General features: G+C 38.4%; 1 protein-coding gene across 12 annotated transcripts; it reads right to left on the reverse strand.

The window, feature by feature from the left end:
• Positions 1-3591: 3591 nt before the first annotated feature.
• Positions 3592-19052, reverse strand: pcmtd1 (protein-L-isoaspartate (D-aspartate) O-methyltransferase domain containing 1). Of its 12 annotated transcripts, none has more exons than XM_083991805.1 (7): positions 18550-19052; positions 13121-13201; positions 10176-10644; positions 9617-9719; positions 8685-8856; positions 5887-6010; positions 3592-5510 (listed from the first exon to the last, which is right to left on the reverse strand). In XM_083991805.1, exons 3-7 carry the CDS (start codon positions 10480-10482, stop codon positions 5137-5139), a joined length of 1080 nt encoding a protein of 359 aa, XP_083847931.1. In that variant the 5' UTR covers positions 10483-10644; positions 13121-13201; positions 18550-19052; the 3' UTR covers positions 3592-5136. The 12 variants fall into 12 exon arrangements, with proteins under 12 accessions (XP_083847931.1, XP_083847932.1, XP_083847927.1 ...); XM_083991806.1 differs by having other exon boundaries at positions 18542-19052; XM_083991801.1 differs by lacking the exon at positions 13121-13201 and adding an exon at positions 17575-17745 and having other exon boundaries at positions 18554-19051.
• Between the last annotated feature and the right edge of the window lie 796 nt (positions 19053-19848).

Here is a 19848-nt window from a genome sequence, read left to right on the forward strand (position 1 = left end):
ATCTGACAAAAAAAACCTTTAAACATGATTAGAAACATCTTCCATAATGTTTTTCCCCTATCAAAACTTGATTATGTAAATAAACACTGACATTCAAATGAACTCAAAGAATTATGAATTATGGCGAGCAATTACTTGTAGGGATTACTGCATTTGTTAATTTGATGTGCACCAGAGATGACTAGGTAGATAGTGCATAACCTTGTACTCTCTTCATTATTTACTCTATGGACCAATTTAGGAGAATAAAATCAGCATTGGTGTATTTTTGGAATATTATTATTTTTTTCCTTTTTTCTTTTACTTCAGCTTGTAAATATAAGAAGAAAACTTTACATTTACAAATGAGAAAAACACACCATGAGGAAAGTAGAAAGAAAAAAAAGTAGCATCATGGCCTCTAAAGGTTTGAGATGCCCCTTTAAACTTCACTAAACTGTTTATAAATACAAGAGAGTGACGGCTAAACTATCATATTCAGAAAGAGTTCAGGTCAATTAGCGCAATTAGTCATGCTCTTACCTTCCATTTACAAAGTAGGATCCAAACACAAGAGGCCCATGGCTCAGTAAACTCTAGAGGATAGTAAATTAAATGGGGTCAGTAAAGTGCTTCGTACAGTGCGGGCTTGTTAAGCTGATGTGAGTGTCTGAGGGAAACTAATGGTGGTGCAGTCTATGCAAAGAAAGTCTGAGAGATGCTTTTGTGCTTTAAAATTATCTTGGTCGCATATACCCTTATAACACAGGATCTAGAGAGTGAGGTTTATTTTATTTTTTGCAGATGTTTTATTAACAAATATGCTGTGTGATAAATTAATAAATAAGACCTTTTATAACATGTTTCACTCGTGGCTGGTTTTTATTTCTCACAACATCTGGATGTTCTGCTTCTTGTGTTCTCAGAGGGGTGGTAAGATTTCTCTACTTAGTGTTCATGATCCTATTTTGAGAAACTTATTTTGCACTTGACCTCATTTAAAGCCTAAATTACTCTTATATCAGTCATGTAAATATGATTTGACAGCTAGCAGTTAGCTTAGCTGCGTTCACAATGGGCCTATCACTAATTAACACAATTGTGGTCTCCTGTTTCAGCTTAGCTGTTTCCTGTCTTTACTCTAAGATAAAATAATATTAGATAAGATAACTCAACCCAAAACCGTGGTTTCATTCACAATTAATGCACAGAAGTGATTAGAATGAAAATAAGTTAGGATTTGATTTTCATCTAACGCTTGGCACGAAAACTGATAAAGGTGTTTGACTATTTTTCTTCAATGACATGTAAGCAGGAACTTCATACATGTATGTGCTTTTACTACTATATTTTGAGACACAGCATTTGTTGGCCTGCTTTATACAGGCATATTTATATTATGGTTTCAGTTTCCTCAGTGACTATTTCAGATATGATATTTGCACATTTTATTAAACAAGTGTTTTTGGTGAAAAGGTCCATAATTAAAAAAGAAAAAATAACTTGAACACACAGTGAACTAATAACTTCAGGGTTTCTAAGTGCACTTAGACATAAGTGACGTCAAGTATCTGTCAAATTGCACTTATTGTTTATAAGTGCAGTACAATTAATACAAAGTACACGACTAATATGTCAGAAACACAGACCATTCATGATTAAGTGCAGCAATCGTAAGTACTTGTGATTTTGAGGAGGGTGCTGCTTTGGCTGTGGTGAAGTCTGAGAAACGTTCCTGAGCATGGTTCACTTATTGTAGCGTGGGCTTGGAAACCTGCAGCTGATGAAAGATGCTGCTGATCCGCTTTACTGGGAATCGCTGCATCCAGACGTTCTGGAGCTGGACCCATACTAGAGTCTAGAAGTTGGGATATCTCAGCCTCAGCTGTTTCTGTTTTCACCATTCTTCTTTTATCTGTCTTTCATCAGTCCCCTGAGATTATGGAAATGCAGCACTGAGTCTCTGAAGTATCCTTTTAAGTTCAGGGTATTCCAGGGTCTGAAACAGTAGCTTCCCAGACATATTCAAGCATGTGAAAATATTTTTCATGCAAGGAAACCTTATTTTACATGCAAAAATGCATCTTGAACCACAATTTCACACAACATAGAATATACAACATCGTACATTCAGACTGTGGAATAATATGATTTGAAGAATCTTAAAAGCTACTTGAAAGGAAATGAAAAATGGGAGACAGTATGTTAACTGAATGTTAAAGAGATATTATAGATCTGAAACACGTACACCCTTGGGTTTTATTGCGGATAAAAACCCGTCTACTTGTTTCTGGTTGTCATCTGTGCATGTTAACACTGCACCATGTCAAAGAGATGTAATTGAAGTTTATCTGTTGATCATGCAGAATGAGCCTAACTTTAAAAGTTATGGATCTGCTGAGACAGCAAAAGCAGCGTCTGAAAATTAGTCAAATTAACCCAACATAAAAATAAAAAAGGAAATTGGCACTGATGAGGGTGTTTTATAGCGTTCCAGGTTTGAATCCATCATGGGACTTTCGTCTCGTAAATCCTCACTCTGCTCTAGTATTTGAGGTCACGGTGGCAGTAGATATCACATAGGCACCTTTACTGTTTCCACATGGCATTTGTCACAAAGACTCATCTGACTCCTTGACCGATGAACAAACTCATAATGGGACATAAAAAAATGAGCGGTTACAATGATTAGAAGAGGCATGATGTGGTTGTGACCTTTATTTTTGTGCCAAACATTTACGGAGAAACAACACATTTTCAAATGAACTGCACACACTATGAGAAATCAACCTAAGCCCGATAAAAAAAAAGGAACAGAACAGTTTTGGCTCTCAACAAATTAACTTAACTTAAGCACAGAGCAGAACTGGTTATGACTTTACCGGGTGCCATTTCTGTGGTCGAATTAAATGAAATCACAGCAGTCCCATTAACTTTGGTGCAAGGCGTGACCTGAGAGTCGAGGTTGTAGGTCCCCTGCTTTCAATTCTTAATGTCCTCTCTAATTAGCTATTACATTTTAGATAATGGTATATCAACTGTTTCATGCCTGTAATTGGTTATGTGAACTTTAATGGATACTATGCAAATCAAATGGGACTATGTTTTTATTGGTAATTATGTGATGAGAAATAATTCCATTATTGCTTAGTTGCAAAGCTTTCTGATGAATGAATGTTAAAAAAAGAGGAAAAAAAACCTTACTGAAAATAAATGTTACCTCTTCACACACAAAAACTACTAATAGAATAATCAGCCCGTTTTCAAACAAAATATTTTTTCAATACACCAGAACAAAATGAAGACCTATAGCACTAATATATCTTATCTATTTAACAGACAGCAGTGGAGTTTTGATCTACAGAGTTCCCAGTGTCAAGATACAGTACAGCAAGAGGGCGCTACAACAAACCGAATGCAAATAAAACTGTATGCAGAATCATATGATAACAATACATATATATCACTTTTATTGTATAGAATTATATCAACAACATTCAACTCAGCTTTTGGAATACTAAATTATGCATTCAAAGTAAGATGAAGGAAATTTTCAAAGTCTGTGATGGTAAAGCATGACGAAAAAGTGTGACATCTATCAGTGATGTGCTGTTTTCTTTTTTGTTTCGTTTTTTTTTTTTTTTTTTTTTTTTTAAATTGCCACTGTGGAATGTTTTTTTTTTTTTGTAGAAATATAACATTGCTTGGGTTCAATTTACTGTACTGTGCCAGAAAAACTCACAGAAATCCTAATGTGATGGGGTACGTTGGCACTTAAAGCCATCACTATCAGGGACGTTCTGCAAGCAAGTTGTACTTTGATTTAACAGGATTTACATTTACAGCAAGTTCAGTCCACAGTACAAACTAAGCCACAAAAATGGCACCTTTTTTTTTTTTTTTTTTTCCAAAAGTTTAGTTTTTCTCTGCTTGAGGACTACAGATTAAGGTGCTTTGTTGGGCTGGACTCTTCTACAGCCCAGGATACGAAAAGGCTTCAAAATCCTCAGCGATTCTGATTTTGCATTGGTGTCGATTTAAAAAAGAAAAGAAAAATTAAAGAAACAGAATTTGAGATTTGTCTCAAGGCCATCTAATTGATTAATTGCCATTAAATCCTTTTTTTTCCTATTGTCAAAACATTTCCTAACTTGATCACTTGGGACATCACCTCCAGTGACCAATCGTAAAATGTGAAGCAAAGTCAGGAACACCCAAGACATATACAGTAAATTCATGCATGTACTCAATGACATCTCCCCGTTAGCAGCTCCCTCTAGAAAAAAAAAGAAAAAAAGCTGAAAACACCTGACATCAGTTTCAGCATTATTTCAAACCTCTGATATGATTATGGAAATGAATGTATTATTTTCATTGACAATGGAAAGGAGACCATGGAGAAGAGAGGGCCTACAACACCTTATCTAATCAAGTAGGATGTCAGCTACTCATATGCAAAGTGAGAAAACTCAAGCACCCTGTAGAAAAAGTTACATCAAAAGGGGCCCTGTAGAAAAAATGATGAACCACTCTGGTCTCTCAATGCTCTGTTGAAATAGGAAGGTAAAAACACGTTGACCTAAAACCAAATATCCAGAAGAGTAATGAGCCAGTCATGATTATACAAGAACATCTTAGTCTCTAAACTCAAAATGGGAGGATGTGGCCTTATTCGCCTTTCAGTGTCTTTTGCTGCTTTCAGCATCATTAATTCTCCAGACACTGGGAGTTAAAGCTTCTAAAAAAGGTGCAATAAAAGTCTTCATCTTAGCATGATGATCATATTTTAACAAATATAGTAAGAACTTTGTTGTTGTTTTTTAATACAATTTTTAATCTGCACACTTCTGCAGAAATTTTGACATATTCTGATAAAATCTGAATCACAAAACGGGTTTCGGAAACTACTTTCATTTTGAATACTTTTTTACATTGTTTTTTGTTTTTGTTTTTTTGATATACAAATCAAAAGAAAATGTCAACAAAAGCTAACAAATCATGACAATCATAACATTATTATCCAATATTATCTATGACGTCTCTTTCCGTTACAGTTTCGCCATCAAGATTCAATGGAAATAATGCTACATTTGTACTGAAAAGGGTGAAGAAAAGCATTTCAGCAGGAGCCTCACCCATAATGATCGAGGGAATCAGTCATTTCTCTCTGTAATACAGCAAATATGCTTTCAGAGACTCAGGCAGCGGCAAAGCCATTATTTGTTCTCTCAACATGTTCACTTGCTTGAGGATTTCTATGTCTCCAATGTCTCTTTCCTCCTCCTCCTCCACTTCCTTGTGTTCCTCTTCAGGGTGCTCCTCCTCCTCGCTCTCCACCATTTGGGGGATCAGCTGGTTGCCTACAAAAACGTAGGTGTTGATGCGTCGCCGCCGGCAGCGTCTGCGTTTGCGCTTCTGGGGGACTCTTTGCACCGTCCCCTTCCCCTGACTGTCCTCGTTGGCCAGGTTTCTGAGAGTGCGACGTATGTAGATCCGAGACAGATCCTGAAGGCTGCGGACAGTCACTGGGGCTGAGGACAAACAGAGATGACACAGTCCTTCAGGGCAATGCACCACAAAAAATAAATAAAATAAAAGGAATAATCCATACAACTGCACCAGTCCTTCAACTAGGTCAGCATAAACAAGTGAGGCTGTCAAAGAGAAAAGTGTGTCTCAATATATCATAGAAAGGAAATAACTGGCTTTATGAAGCAGCTGCAGGCCAAACTTCATATAGTCAAAGCAGATATTGCTTTAGGAATCATCTCGTCACATCACCTTGAATGGACTGCTTCACTTTAAAAGATTTCCTGCTTTACAGTGCAGTTAAGGCGGATAAAGCAAAATGATTGAAAGAGTTTTTTTCTCTTTTCGACGATGCTTGGTTGAGGCTGGGTAACTTACGCAGCTGGACAGCATCAGGCTTCTCTCCATCAGCTCTGCTCTGCTGGACCAAGGGGGCAAAGGACACCGCCAAGATGTTTTTGCTCTCCCATGTGCACTGACCAGTCCGGGTTATCTGGGTCAGCTGCATAAAGAGACAAAACCTCAACTCAACACTGAGCACTTCTAAAATATGAAATACTGTTTAACCCAAGGGAACAAGGGCTAAGCTCAACCACTATAGCTCAGCAAGGTAACATATTAAGGTGTGTGAATGTTATTTAATGAGTAAATATTGTTTTTAATTTAACTCCCTTTGGGTGATAATAAATTATTTATTGCTCTGGAGCTTTTTGCTGGTGTGCGGATTTTTCTCTTTTTCATCATTGACCTTTTTTTGTCCAGCACCCAGCGTCAGTTTTTGGGATGTGCGTGCTTTGTCTATACTTTCAATACATATTGTTTTTACACAGAAATAATTGCTGCTGTGTGTTTTTTTGTCTATTGTTGACACCTGTAGAGATCAAAATGGTATATGTATGTACCTTCAGTATGTCACCTGCATACTAATGATTCTCAATGTTGATCACTAAAGGTGTCAATAATAAACAACAAAACTATAGCAGCAGTTAAAACTGTATTTGCTCATTAAATAACACTCACACACCTAAGAATGTTACTTCATACTCATAATGTTGGGCAGATCTATGCACATTGAGAAATGTAAAACATGCCCCTGGAGAAAAAATGTACCCTTCTTTATATCTGTATATATTCCATCACATCAAATAGGTACATCAAACATTCACTTCGTCTTTGCACTTGCTCTGTATGTGAACAAATGGAAATTTATATTATAAGATAGGGTAATTCATGGGAAAAAAATCTATTGAAAATGTGTTAATGAGAAGAATATATACAGACAGAAGTAGCAGTTTTTACCTGACAAATCAAAGTACTTTGTTCCACTACTGCAAAAACCACACAAAGTTTCATCTGTTCTCTCACAGAGATTAACATCTCTCTTTCAAGAGGAAATAAAAAACATGATAAGACACCTGACAAAACACAAACGCCCACACACAGCATCAGAAACAATCACAGACATCTCTTTAAAAAGGTCCAGATTTGAAAGTTTATGTTCATCCAAAAGGGTGAGACTCTGAAGTTTCCATTTCTATCCTCTTGTGTGTGTTTTATGTTTTGTGATGTGCTATGTGACTCATTCTCTTATATTCAGATGATTAATTTGCAGCACTGGCTTTTTTACTACAGGAGATATTAATGGAGCAGCTTCAATGTTATGAGCAGTTCAGAAATGTCTCTGATGGCAGTGATTAATCAGTTATCGAATAACTTTAGCAATTAATTTGTCAATTAACTAATTGTTGCAGTTTCAGTATGCAGGCTTTTGTCATATTGTTAATCCCTCACTGACACATCATCGAAACTCAAGCCCTGAAGTGACACACTTACAGAGCCATTTGTACCAGCTGATACTGTCTTAAAGTGAGGTTCGTCCATTCACAGCCATCTTTAATGTACTGCACACCCAGGGGAGCTCTTCATTCAGCACTAAAACACCCACCATCTCTATGCAATTACTCTTTTTTTTGTCTCAATATAGCCTCAATATAGGTGTTCACATTTTCCTGCTTAAACCAGGCAAATGTACAATTGTACTGTATTGAAAGCGACATGCTGGCTAAGGCTAACAGTAGCTCCTGAGCAGATGCAAGGTGCTCCTCTCCTGTTTATGTTTCTAAAGACGTGTGCCAGCATAAACGTACAGCGGCAGTATGGTAACAATGACGTGTGTGTCATGCGATTTGTCATATGGACATATAACATGAGTGCAAACAGGGAGAGTTTACACATTTCAAAGCTTGTTTCTTATTGTTGCCTCCACACATTAGCCTCTGACTTTGAAGATAATCAATGACACGGTGCGTTAACATTTTCAAAAGCATCTGTTCTCTCCCCAAACCACAATGTAATGTTTCATTTTGGTCGACTCTGGAGAGTCATTTCAAAAAGGCTCTGGTGGAGATGGAAGTGGAGAACGTCAGCTGGGTGCTGATGAAAGCCCACAACAAAGGGAACATGATGTGTTTCGAGAATCATTTGCATTAGTGTAGACATGGGCTGTCTACATGTCTGTGGATATGGGCTGTAAGCACTCTTTAGATTTTACCAAGATCCATGATCAAAATGATATTTAATTACATTCGCCACCATGACTCATAAGTGTGCAGGCTGTTTTTGTTCTTATTAGTGCCGTTCACTTTCTTGAAAAACGCAGTATATCATCTGATTGATATTTTTAAGTACATTGTACTCCAGTGGATTCGGGCCTTTGGTAAACATCAAAACCTTTGGTTACAATTTCTACTCTAATCCAGGCTTTGCTTTAATTCAGCTTCTTTCTTTCTTCCTTTAAATATCTTAGATTGCCCGTAACCCCTGACCATGCCTCAGTCAAAAGCTTTACCCCCCCTAGCGGGGAAAGGTTCCTGTCAACTATTTCTTCCACCAGCATCCCAAAATATCTTGAATGCCCTCTTACATGGCCCACACTCTGTCCACACTCACCACGAATTCACAATTTTAAATAAAATATGTACTTATATAGCCCTTCCTCTGCTCCTTACCCAGCTGCTCAAATCCAGGGGCAGTTGTGGCTCAATAATGCATGTGAAAGTTGCATAACCAGCCTTGTAGGTCAAAGCTATTTTACCTTGTTTTCCCTCATGTGTTAGCATTTTGAACAGCAATCAGGGCGTGTTGATTCTGCATCATTCTGGTGGCTTTCCACTTACCTGATCCTCTATAGGCATCACCAGAATGCCTCCAATTTTGAGCAGTACTTTCATGTAATTTTCATGGTCCTTCTGCACCCCGGCGCCACAATAAATGCGGTCGTATTGATGACTGTCTGTTGAGATTTCAAGGCAATTCCCCACCACAAAGATTGGTTCACAGAACTCAAACCTGTGAAAAAATAATAACACGTAAAGTGAATAAAAGACGGTGAACAACCACGGAAAACACATTTTTCTTTCTTTCGGGCTCATCATCATGTTTGTAACTGTGACAGAATCATGCAAAAAACATTGAGTTGAATTGGAGATATTTCAATGCATCTACTTTGCAAAACTTGAAGTGCAAAGCAGCAAAACTGGCAAACTGTTAGTAGTGCTGGGGTTTGAATTCTTCCACTTCTGGTTGAAAAAGATGATGATTGATTGATTGATTGATTGATTGATTGATTGATTGATTGATTGATTTTATTTAATTCATGCTTGCAGTGAAGCAAGGGCTCCACTGAAAAACTGCAGAACTTTACAAAAAGCAAAACAAACATTTAAAAATAAGCTACATACAAACAAACTCCAGTGGCCCTATCTCTGTCTGAAGATTTTTAAAAATATCTGCTAACCAGCACTTAGAAAGCTCAATAATTAACAAGATATGTCTTGCCTGTTTAATCTGTACAAACGTGTAAAAGTCCAAGTTGGAAACCTGTAAGCTACGCTAAATCGCTGCTGGCAGTAGACTTACATTTAATGGTCAAATGTGAGGAAGAAATCTACTTTCTCATCTGACTCTTGACTCAGATGTGATTGGTAACATGTCTAATCCTTTAACAAGAAATGAATGTGTTCACTCTTCTGGTTCCAGTCGTCTCACCTTTACTTCTACATTTTCATCTAAGTCTAGAGAGAGCGTATTCCCCAAAGCATGTACTCACTTATCAAAGCTGTCGCTATTCTTTATGAAATCATCCAGCTTCTCTCTGGCATATTCAACCACGTCCTTATGGAGCTCAACTCCATGGTTCACACCAAATGGTCCTTTGGGAAAAAAGAAGTTGTGTATCATATATCATAAAACAGCATTACCTACTACCTATTATGATATGATGTGGAGCAGAATAATTACTTGCTTGATTGACAGACAGATAATTACGTGGCAACTTCATCAGTCATTTTTCTAGTGAAATGCAAATAACATGATCTGATTTACTGCTGTTGTATCTTTTATGTAATAGTAAACATAATATTTTGAGGTTTTGCACTGTTGCTATTTGTAGGTGGCCCCTTTGGTTTCAGGAAGTTGTGATAGGAAAATTATACTATTTCTTTTGAAATTTGATGGAACACATGACTAGTTTATGAATCAAGTAAATAACTGATAATTGTTTTGTTTTTTTAAATTGGTAAATTAGTAAGGTAGGTAGATTAGTTTATACAACATTTGAGAACATCTCCCACATCTGGAAAAAGAAGCAGTTGTGGAGAAAGGCTTACCAATGATAAGGCCAACCATTGTGCTCAGGTAGCCAGTTCCACTGCCCAGATTGAGGAAAGAAAGTCCTGGCTGCAGTTTGAGGGCCTCCATCACCTCAGAGTATATGCATGGAGCAGACAGGTGTATGTTGCCATGCTTCCACGCCAAGTCTTTGTAAGCACTGTCCCGGTAGCCGTCCAGGTAGTAGTCACCGCGGTCTATGGCCCGAAAAGCCTGTTCAACTTTTTCTGTGCGAATATACTGAGCTTCTTTCAGATTATCAATGAGGTCGTCGTTGTCCTCCCCAGCACTCACGGCTCCCCCCATGGTGAAAAGAGAAGAGACACAACACAAGGGGGCGAAGTCGGACTCAGGACGAGCGGTCCCTCCTCACAGTGGCATGAAGATGAATGGCTGGCTGAAGGATCCGGCCGCTGTGACTCCTCAAGCGTCACTTCAGACGACAGACATGTCCAAGTAGCAAATGACCTGAGAAAAATCAAATCAACATGTTAAGGTGTTACACTTACTAAAGAATATGTCTCTGCGAGTAGAGTGCAGATTTAAGATGCTGATATAAAGAAAGATTTATTAATAATGCCCCACAAGTGGGACCGACTTTAGATGAAAAATTAACATCTGTGAGCGAAACAGATTAAAGAATCAATGACATATTATGCTACAGTTTTCTTTTCCTAATTAGTTCCCCTCAGGATTAAGTTGATGTTTTGAAATGCATTAGCAATGTGCCAAACGAAATCACTTCTCTTTATTTATGAAAATGTTGATGTATTCATCAAACTGGTATGTTTGAAAACAGCCCAATAATACAACATCAATGAATTTAAATAACATTGTTTGTGGCCTTAATAAGGCAGCACATCATTTTCTTCTTTTTTTTTTTCTATCAGCATAAATTGTGTTGTGTGACACGAGGAGAAGCACAGGTGCACTTGAAATCTCTCATTATATCTGCACTGTATGTAGATTATGTGAGTTCCAGGACTCCAGTATTACACACTGGGCCGTTAATATAATTAGTTACACCTGTGATCCTCCTGCAGTGACGTGTCAATATATCGGCCATGAAAAAGCTCCATTCATCACATTAACAAAGTAGTAGTAGTAGAAGTATGAATCATTTTTATGTGTCACATTATCTCCAGTTCTAACAAATGAGTGTAACGTGCTGCATATGTAATGCTTTGAGAACCTACAAGATAATTTATCTGCTTTTTGTTAGCATTGTATTTATTGTTTCAAGTCAGGAGTTAGTTTCTACACTGTTGTCCGGACAAAACAAGCAACGTTAAGGTGTGGAGCTGCCTGAGCTTTCCTGACATTTAAGTGTAAACAATTTTAAAAGGCAGGTGAATGATAATTATTCTGACTATAACAATAAATAAGAAATACCTGCAGTTCTAATATTTTATTAATAGACTGAATTCACCGACTGCCTCAGACACTGTCACAACCAAATCCCGGTGTAAAGCTGACACTGTCGGCCTAAGTGTCTCAGTTTTTACGTCAGTGGAGTCTGCTGTCCACAGGGTGAGGGTGGGGTTGTGTAATATAAAGCTGACATCAGGGGTGAGGACTGAAATATGGATGAAATCATCTATCATAGCACACAGAGTTTTGTTTTACAGTATTAATACACATTGTGTTGTTGTGACATGTTTAAGTTGATGGAAAATCTAGAGAGAAACAGTTGGATGAAACAACCAGACAGGGAATTACCAACAATATTATTATACGTTGCTTCTACTCATAGATTGGAGGGACTTTGTTGCTGCCCTATGCGCCATCTGGTGTAATGGGGATAAGAAAGAGCTACTCATAGATTAACCGCACAATCACTTATTTAAATCTCATTCACCTGGAAATATAAAAAAGGAGCATCTAGGGCATAGGGCCTACACTACTACAGTTCATTGGGTACACCTGGCTAAAATTAGAGCAGTGTAACACAACAGTGGGGCAATAACTCGTAGCCTACTATCATTTTGTTTGTTGAAACCAAGACTTTCTGATCATTTCCAAAGCTGTAGGTTTTTTTTCCTGGTGACACTTAACTCCACATCATCTCACCAAGAGCTGTCTCTACTATTTAGTCTTTCCTCACTGACATAATGAGTTTCTGATAGGAAACTCCTCTCACAGAACATTAAACTCATTCTAATCACGTCCTGATGAAGCTTTCATGTCGATACAAGAACCAGCGTATTAACTAGAAAAAAGGCCCGTGTGGAGTCCTGTTTTCTGAGGCAACACTAAAGTTTAGTGTTGCAGTGCACTGCAGTGTTTCCTCTAAAGAACATTATAACCTTTGAGAGGGTGGGATCTATTGCATCTGTCTTAGCAACTCTAGCCATCTCATAACATACATGTCTTTTAAATGCCAACTTGCCTTTTTTCTCTTGTAAAAGCAGTAAATACTTTCTGCACACCACACGTGAAACAATCTGAGAAGGTAAAACGACTTTTTGGTCTCACATCTAATTGCTACACTGAGGCCATAACCTGTAATGAGGGGTCACAAAAAAAGAAAGATAGTTTCCTTTTAAGAGGTCACAAACCAAAAAGGAAAGCTCTGGGATGTGTTTTTGAAAAAAATATGCCCTTATCCCTGGATCTTTGACAGTTACTTAGATAAAAAATATGAGCTACTAGCTTTACTGTGTAATACTTCTTTATAAAAGCACCACATTGTGACACTTAAGAGGTATTTAAACGTTTTATAAATACTCTGATAACAATAATATCCCACACTGCCAAAGGGTGAATGGGTATACTGAAGCTGAGGGAGACAAGTCTTGAAATCGCTCTCTGCCTCCTCAGCATCTCCACATCTGACTCAGCTAATAAAGATTAAATTCAGAGGTGACTTTGTAGTGGGAGGCCTGGTAAGGTAATTTTCCATTGGCTGTTTCTCGCAGGCAAAAAGAGCCATTGATTCGCTCACCATCGCTGATTGTACAGCAGTGTATTTTTTATCCCAGTTTTTCCCCTCGTCCTCTCTGTAATGCATAGTCCTTTGAATCGCCTGCAGTTGAAAGAAAATCCAGGAAAATGGGTCAGCAGAGGTATTCTATAGTCAAATTGCTTTCGGGAACTGCCATGCAGTCTTAGCAGTGATAACCCAGTCTTGAAACAGGTCATTATTCATCCAGTCCTTTAAGACAAATCAAGAAAGGCCGGATAGGTAATAGCATGTGGTGCAGCAGTGAAGCTAGTCTCAAACTGGAAGAATTGGTCTCTTTGTAAACAGGAATCCACTGGTAAACACACACACACAGGAAGTCCTGGGGTGACCCCCGGGGAGTATGGAAAGTGCGTGGATGCCATTTCATCTCATGACGGGCTACCGTGACCCGTTTACAGCCACCTGACTAAACCGAGCAGGATGACGAAACTAGAGACAGATCCTCCAGCAACACGAGAACAACTCTGGTGCTGTAACTAAATACCGAAGGCCTGTCTAGGCAGCACACCCAAGACGTGTACACATACACAGTGTGGTAAAGTGATAATCATCACGGCTAGCTGCATTTACTCTGCACATTTTATCAGACAATTTGTAGCGCTGCTAGCAGGGTGGAAATTATACTCATACCTATGTGGCAAAAGCATTTTTCCAATATAACGTGTATTAGTAGAAAATAATCACGTGTGAAAAAAACTCAACTCTTCACAGTCACATACTTCATTTTTGCTATCGAGGGGATACAGGATTAATTTGTGATGCTGCTCTGGCAGATTTAGGCATTCGTAATCACTGACTTGTTTCAAGCAACAATAACTGTCTGTGAGATATAAACACTCAGTGGCCACTTATACCTGCATAGTTTATAATATAATCCAATACAAGTGCTCTGCAATGAAGTCTAGGTACACTATTCTGTTTTTATCGACACTGTCACAGAGGTTTTAATTAAATTCTTGTTGTTCGTTCTGGACTTCATCACTTTCCGGTGTGTTTCTATTATTCTGCCAAACAACAGTAGCTTTTACTTAGTGATGAACACATACATAGTTCATGCGGCACATTCTAGCAACATGAGCAATAAACCTCGCAAAGGTAGACTTTAGGACACCTAAAGTACTTAATATAGTGGTCACTTGTGATTAATAATGTTCTTATCTTTTAATTCTAACTTGCATACAAATCTTGCCTAATGTATATTTCTTGGAGGCTGTGTGTGAATGTTTTGCCACATTTTTATAGCGGCAGAACATGTGAGCATGTAAAGTTCACATTGAAGGATGAGGCCGAATTTGCACTGACATTCACTCTGCGAGGAAAAAACATAGCTCCGCTCATAAATTTAAAATTGGGGAACTGAGGGGGCCTACAGGGGAGGTCCATCCAAAACGCCACTGCAGTGTGTGGCACCAAAAAAAAATGTATGTGGCTTTTCTGCTGAAGAGATAGTTGGGACAGGCGATGACAGAACTACTGCAGTACTAACCTCCCAGTGTTGTAAAACCCTGTCTGTGAGTTAAACAAACCATTTTGGCATCTAATAAACTTTTTAAACACATAATCCTTTCTGCCAACTTGACTTCCAGTGTCTCACTGGTATAAGAAACAACATCTCTCTATAAACACAACCCACCGGCCTCCCATACTATCTAAAAGCAGACAGAAAAACTTGAAAAGGTTTAATTAATTAGATCTGGCTGTACAAAAACAAATTCTGCGACAAATGTGTCAGTGAAACCAAATGTATTATTAATTCAACATGTGCAAACCCAGTTTGTTCTACAAATGCAAATTTCATAGAGGAGCTCATGTTACCTGAGAGGAATATGTTATTGAAGTCATGTATGCCAGAATATTTCTGTGTGCAAAGACTGTGACTAAAAGGTAGTGCGCCGCATTCCTCTCCAGACTGAGTGGAATGAAAATGATGAAGCACCTGTAGACTGTAATTCATTTCAACACAACCATCCTGTAATAAATATTACCTTTGTGAAGCTCATGCTAATTTATAGCCACGGTAATGGTACTACTGTATGTGTAGCAATGTTAGTCAGTCAGTTGGTCTATTAGTGCTAATGAATTTGATGATTGCCTCATCTGGTTGATGAAGTCTCATCCGCCTCGTCTTTCCTAAAGCATAAAATATATGAAATTTTTTTTTTGATTTTACTTAAAGGTGGAAGACTATACTATACTATTTTCTGCATATATTCATGCCCCTCAAAGGAGTAATCTGTCTGTATTTTGTTGACCTACTGACCTCATCAAGGCAAACTCTTACTACACTTCATCTCTCATTACATACTCTTAGCCACTGCAGCCACTTAATACGGTCAAAAAGGGGGAAAAAAAAAAATGTAATTGTTTTGACCCCATGACCTTGGGCCCATTTTCCTGCTTCTGTATTAAAGGTTAAGGTAACAAGCATGTCTGTATCTTCTGACACAACAGAAGAAAGCATGTCATGATAAATAAACATGAGGCTCACGCATAACCTCCATTTACATCTCTACTTTGTCAATTCAGCCATTTACTTTGTTATAATTTTTTTTTTTGTCTGTATAATGTGTTCACAAGATTCATTTCTGTTAAAAATATATTTGCCACGTTAATGAGTGTGTCTCCCTTTGCAGTTAAACAGTTTTGGAGCATGTTATTGAAAGTATTTCATCAGTAAAGGAAACTATATTGAGTTGTTCAGCATAATGAACCTTATTTTAACATCTTCCTTAGATGAGAACGTAGGAAAGAGCTGAATATCTAAACTTTTTCATGCTCAGCGGGAGATAAACCCTCCTGATTTAGGCGACAATAAGGCTTTCTATCTGACTCCATCCTCAAGCTAGTGGTAATGATCTTGTGGTGCCTTCAGACTTAATTACAACTGTATCTGCATCACTCTTTATTTATGCAAATGTGACCACCAGACCCTGTGTTAATTAGCCAGAAACAGCCGAGAGATGCGACAGTTAAGGCCTGTGTTGTGCCAGGCTGACAACAACAACAGGCCCCACTTCTGCAGTTCTCTGCGTCTCTTATGCTCCTCTGGGTTCTCTTAGTTTTACTCCTGCTGTCTCTGTGTATCCAAGGAGGCATCGTACAGGTTTGGATTATGATTATAATTTTGGCTCAAATTAAAACATTTGAAACTCAAGCAATGACGTTTTACCGTTAGATTGCGTCATCTGGATAAAACTAAGAGTTTGTATCACGCCATTGATTTTCTACACAGTCACGCCGCCTCCGAGGATCACTTGGAAACTGTAAATAGTTTATCCATCTTTTATCTTATCTGATGTGTGATGAGAATGTCACAGTGCTGCCAGCAAGGAAACAGACTAACTGCTCTCAAGTTGGGTCACAGAGATGTTTGTGCAACTAGGGCTGAAACTGGGTTTTTTTTATTACCTGATCTACTGAAAATAAATTATTAACAACTCATAATTACCTAATCATTAAAATGCCTTCTTTTTTAACAAAAACATAATTGGTTTCAGAGTCCTTAATGTGAATATTTTCTGTATAATAATACAAAACACCATCCTGGGAACTGTGAAATTATAAGTGATATTTTCTATTATTGTCTGACATTATAATTAAGTATCATTTGCAAAAATAACTGGTAGATTTTTGGGTATTTTCAGAAAGCATGTTCAGAAATGATTTTAGCTTTTCCCTTGTTCTGTCCTCTATGACAGTAAACTGAGCATTATTGGGTTTTGGACTATCAATTTGGATTTTGAAAGAATTTAGAGACCAAACACAAAATTAATCGAAATTAATCATCTGGTGGTAAACATTAGTTGCAACAGCATCTATGTTGTGTAGGCTAATGAAGAAACCAAGAGCTTGTTATTCTGTTAACAGCTCCTCTGCTTTAAAGCATATGTTATTAAAAAAAAACAACGGACTGTCACTTTTGCTCCAGCAGAGTCAGTCAAACTTTTCATGTATGTCAAACCAATAGTTTGAGTTCACTCACCTTACAGTTGAAAATTAAACCTCTATTAGTTGGGTCAAGTAGCCTAGATACATGTGCTGTAAAAGGTAGTGCCTTATTTTCAGTTATGTCAGTTAGGCTATATTAATTAATGCTGATGTTAATCATATTAGTAGCTGTCACTTAAAACTGTGGTGTTTCTTGCTTTCAGCACAACAGGTAATGCTCACAGATCAAAACTTATGAGTTGTGTTTTTTTAATATAGGCTATATTATTCATTAGTGACAAGAGCTTAATAATTTCACAAGATCAAACAGATGATTTTGATTTCATTAGATGCCATGTGAGCAACCCGACTGTACCAAAACATTAGGAACACCTTCAGAAACAGTGTTTCTTCCCATCACACAGGTGTTTCTAATTTTCTGATCACTCACAGATGTTTCTTGATTCCCCACAACTGACACCTGATGAAGCCAATCAACTGCCTACCTGGTCACGTGCTGCAGTTGCCACACAGACGGCAGCCTGTCAGCCAATCAGAGGCCGGGACACTTTCCTCGCACTGCGTGTGACGACGGAGCAAAACAACAACAGTGTTTTTCATGAAACGTTGTCAAGCGTTAATAATCACGGCTGCTCCTTAATCCCGACCGTGCACATCTGCGAGAAACACACAGTCAAGCAACTCAATACAACACATGACAAACACTGAGAAGAGGCTGTTTGTGTATGTGTGTCTGTGTGTATACGTGTGTGGGTTTGTGTATTCATGCAGCTTTTGTTCTCCACCAAAAACGCAGTTGCCGTCCAGAGCTTGCTCTCTCTGCAGTGCGATTAACCTCAATCTTTTAGCAGCGACTGGCTAAACCGGTTTGTGGAGGAGAAGAAGAAGAAGAAGAGGCTCAATATCACCGCTGCAGCTTTTATGAGCCAGTCCCACCAAAACAAAAACAACCACGAGAAAGGACAGCGTTCATTTCTCGCTGCCTCTTCCGCCTGATGTAACTTAAGTCTCTGTTTGAACAGCCTGCATAACACACACGCATTAAAATGAGGGACACGGTGTGTTTATATAATTTTTTTAAAAGTCTGAATTTTGCAAACGTAAATTATAATCAGGCGATAAACACTAGGAGCCGTGCTGCTGCTGCTGCTGCTGCTGCTGCTGCTGTTGTTGTTGTTGTTGTCGGGCTCATCGGAGCTAAAGTTAACCCGGCTAACGCTAGCTGTAGTGGGCCCGAGTGCGCCATCATCAAAACAAGAGACAAAGCAGGTTAGGTAAGCCCGTCTCTTCGTGCTGCTTATGCACAGACAGCCAACACACAACACGCACACTTTGTCCTGTCACATTAACACTAAACTAACTCAACTACCACCACGCAGCCACGACGGCGGCTCTGGCTCCCGGACCCGCACACAAGCTGCAGTTAGCGGAGGAGAAATTAAAGGTACTCACTCACTCACTCACAGTCAGACGCTGTGGCGCATTAACTCAACTCCGCGCTGTCTGTCTGTGTGTGCACTGCGACGGTCACTGACAGTCACCCAGAGACGTGGGCAGCCCGGAGGACTAGTTAACGGAGCTAACCAGCTGCTGGTCTGGTCGGTTTGCCGAGAGCGACTAAGTTAAAGGACGAGCTGCTGCTGTGTCGAAGCGGACGAAGAAAGAAACAGCTGAGGAGAGGATGTAAACACAGGTCACGTGGTCTTTTCAATGTTGTCGATAGAGGGAAGCACTGTTGCTTCACATCTATCTATCTATCTATCTATCTATCTATCTATCTATCTATCTATCTATCTATCTATCTATCTATCTATCTATCTATCTATCTATCTATCAGCAATAATAATATAATAATATTTTAATTTATGTTAAAAATCAAATATTCATAGTTTGCAGGTTCCTGTTTGTTTGCTCTGAGTGTTCCCCCCCCTGCTTTTTCTGATATGTCTGATATGATGTAACCATAATATTTCTGGGTTATAGGTTGGCCGGATTAAACAAGGTAGCCTATCTGAAGACATCATGGACACGTGTAACAGGTATTTTTCCATTCTTTTTTACAGACCAAACATCTGGGAAGTATTTATCAGATCAGAGCTAAATAGATAGTTAGGTTGCTTGAGAATTTCCATTTCTTTGCTTGTTTCCACTACTATATCAGAGAGAAATTTAGCATTTATCTATTTATCTCAAAGCCATAGTGTGAAACTACATCCCAGGTTAAGATGATATATTTCACATTTCAAACTTTAAAGCAGTCATATCGAGATGTTTGCCTAAAAAATAGTCTTAAGGGAGAATGCTATTATACTTTGGATATGAGCCTATTTTTTTATAACCACTATCACAGTATCACACAGCAGCATGTCTCTTTTTACCATAGCATTTTGTATTTTCTAGTAGTTTTCAGGCAGTTATAGTCAGGAGTGGTCAAAAATATGTCCTACACCACACCGCACCAGTTACTGTGAACACATGTTGACAGGTTTCAAAACTGACTAATGAAATTAATGTAAAAGTTTAGACAACAAGGCCCTATTCTCTTTAATCTTGGGTTAGCTGCGCAGTCCAAATGCTGTCATCTAATACAAAAAATAACAAACTATTAAGCTAGAATCACTTTCACTACAGTTTGAATGCACTTGTCGCTCAAATGATCCAAAATTAAATAAACCATATTTAACATTGACCTCTGTTGATCTAAACTGGTCTCTGGCAGCTAAACCGATGAACATCCTAATTACAGATGAGCGTTAACC

Source organism: Trachurus trachurus (assembly GCF_905171665.1).
Source record: "Trachurus trachurus genome assembly, chromosome: 17".
Lineage (NCBI taxonomy): Eukaryota > Metazoa > Chordata > Actinopteri > Carangiformes > Carangidae > Trachurus > Trachurus trachurus.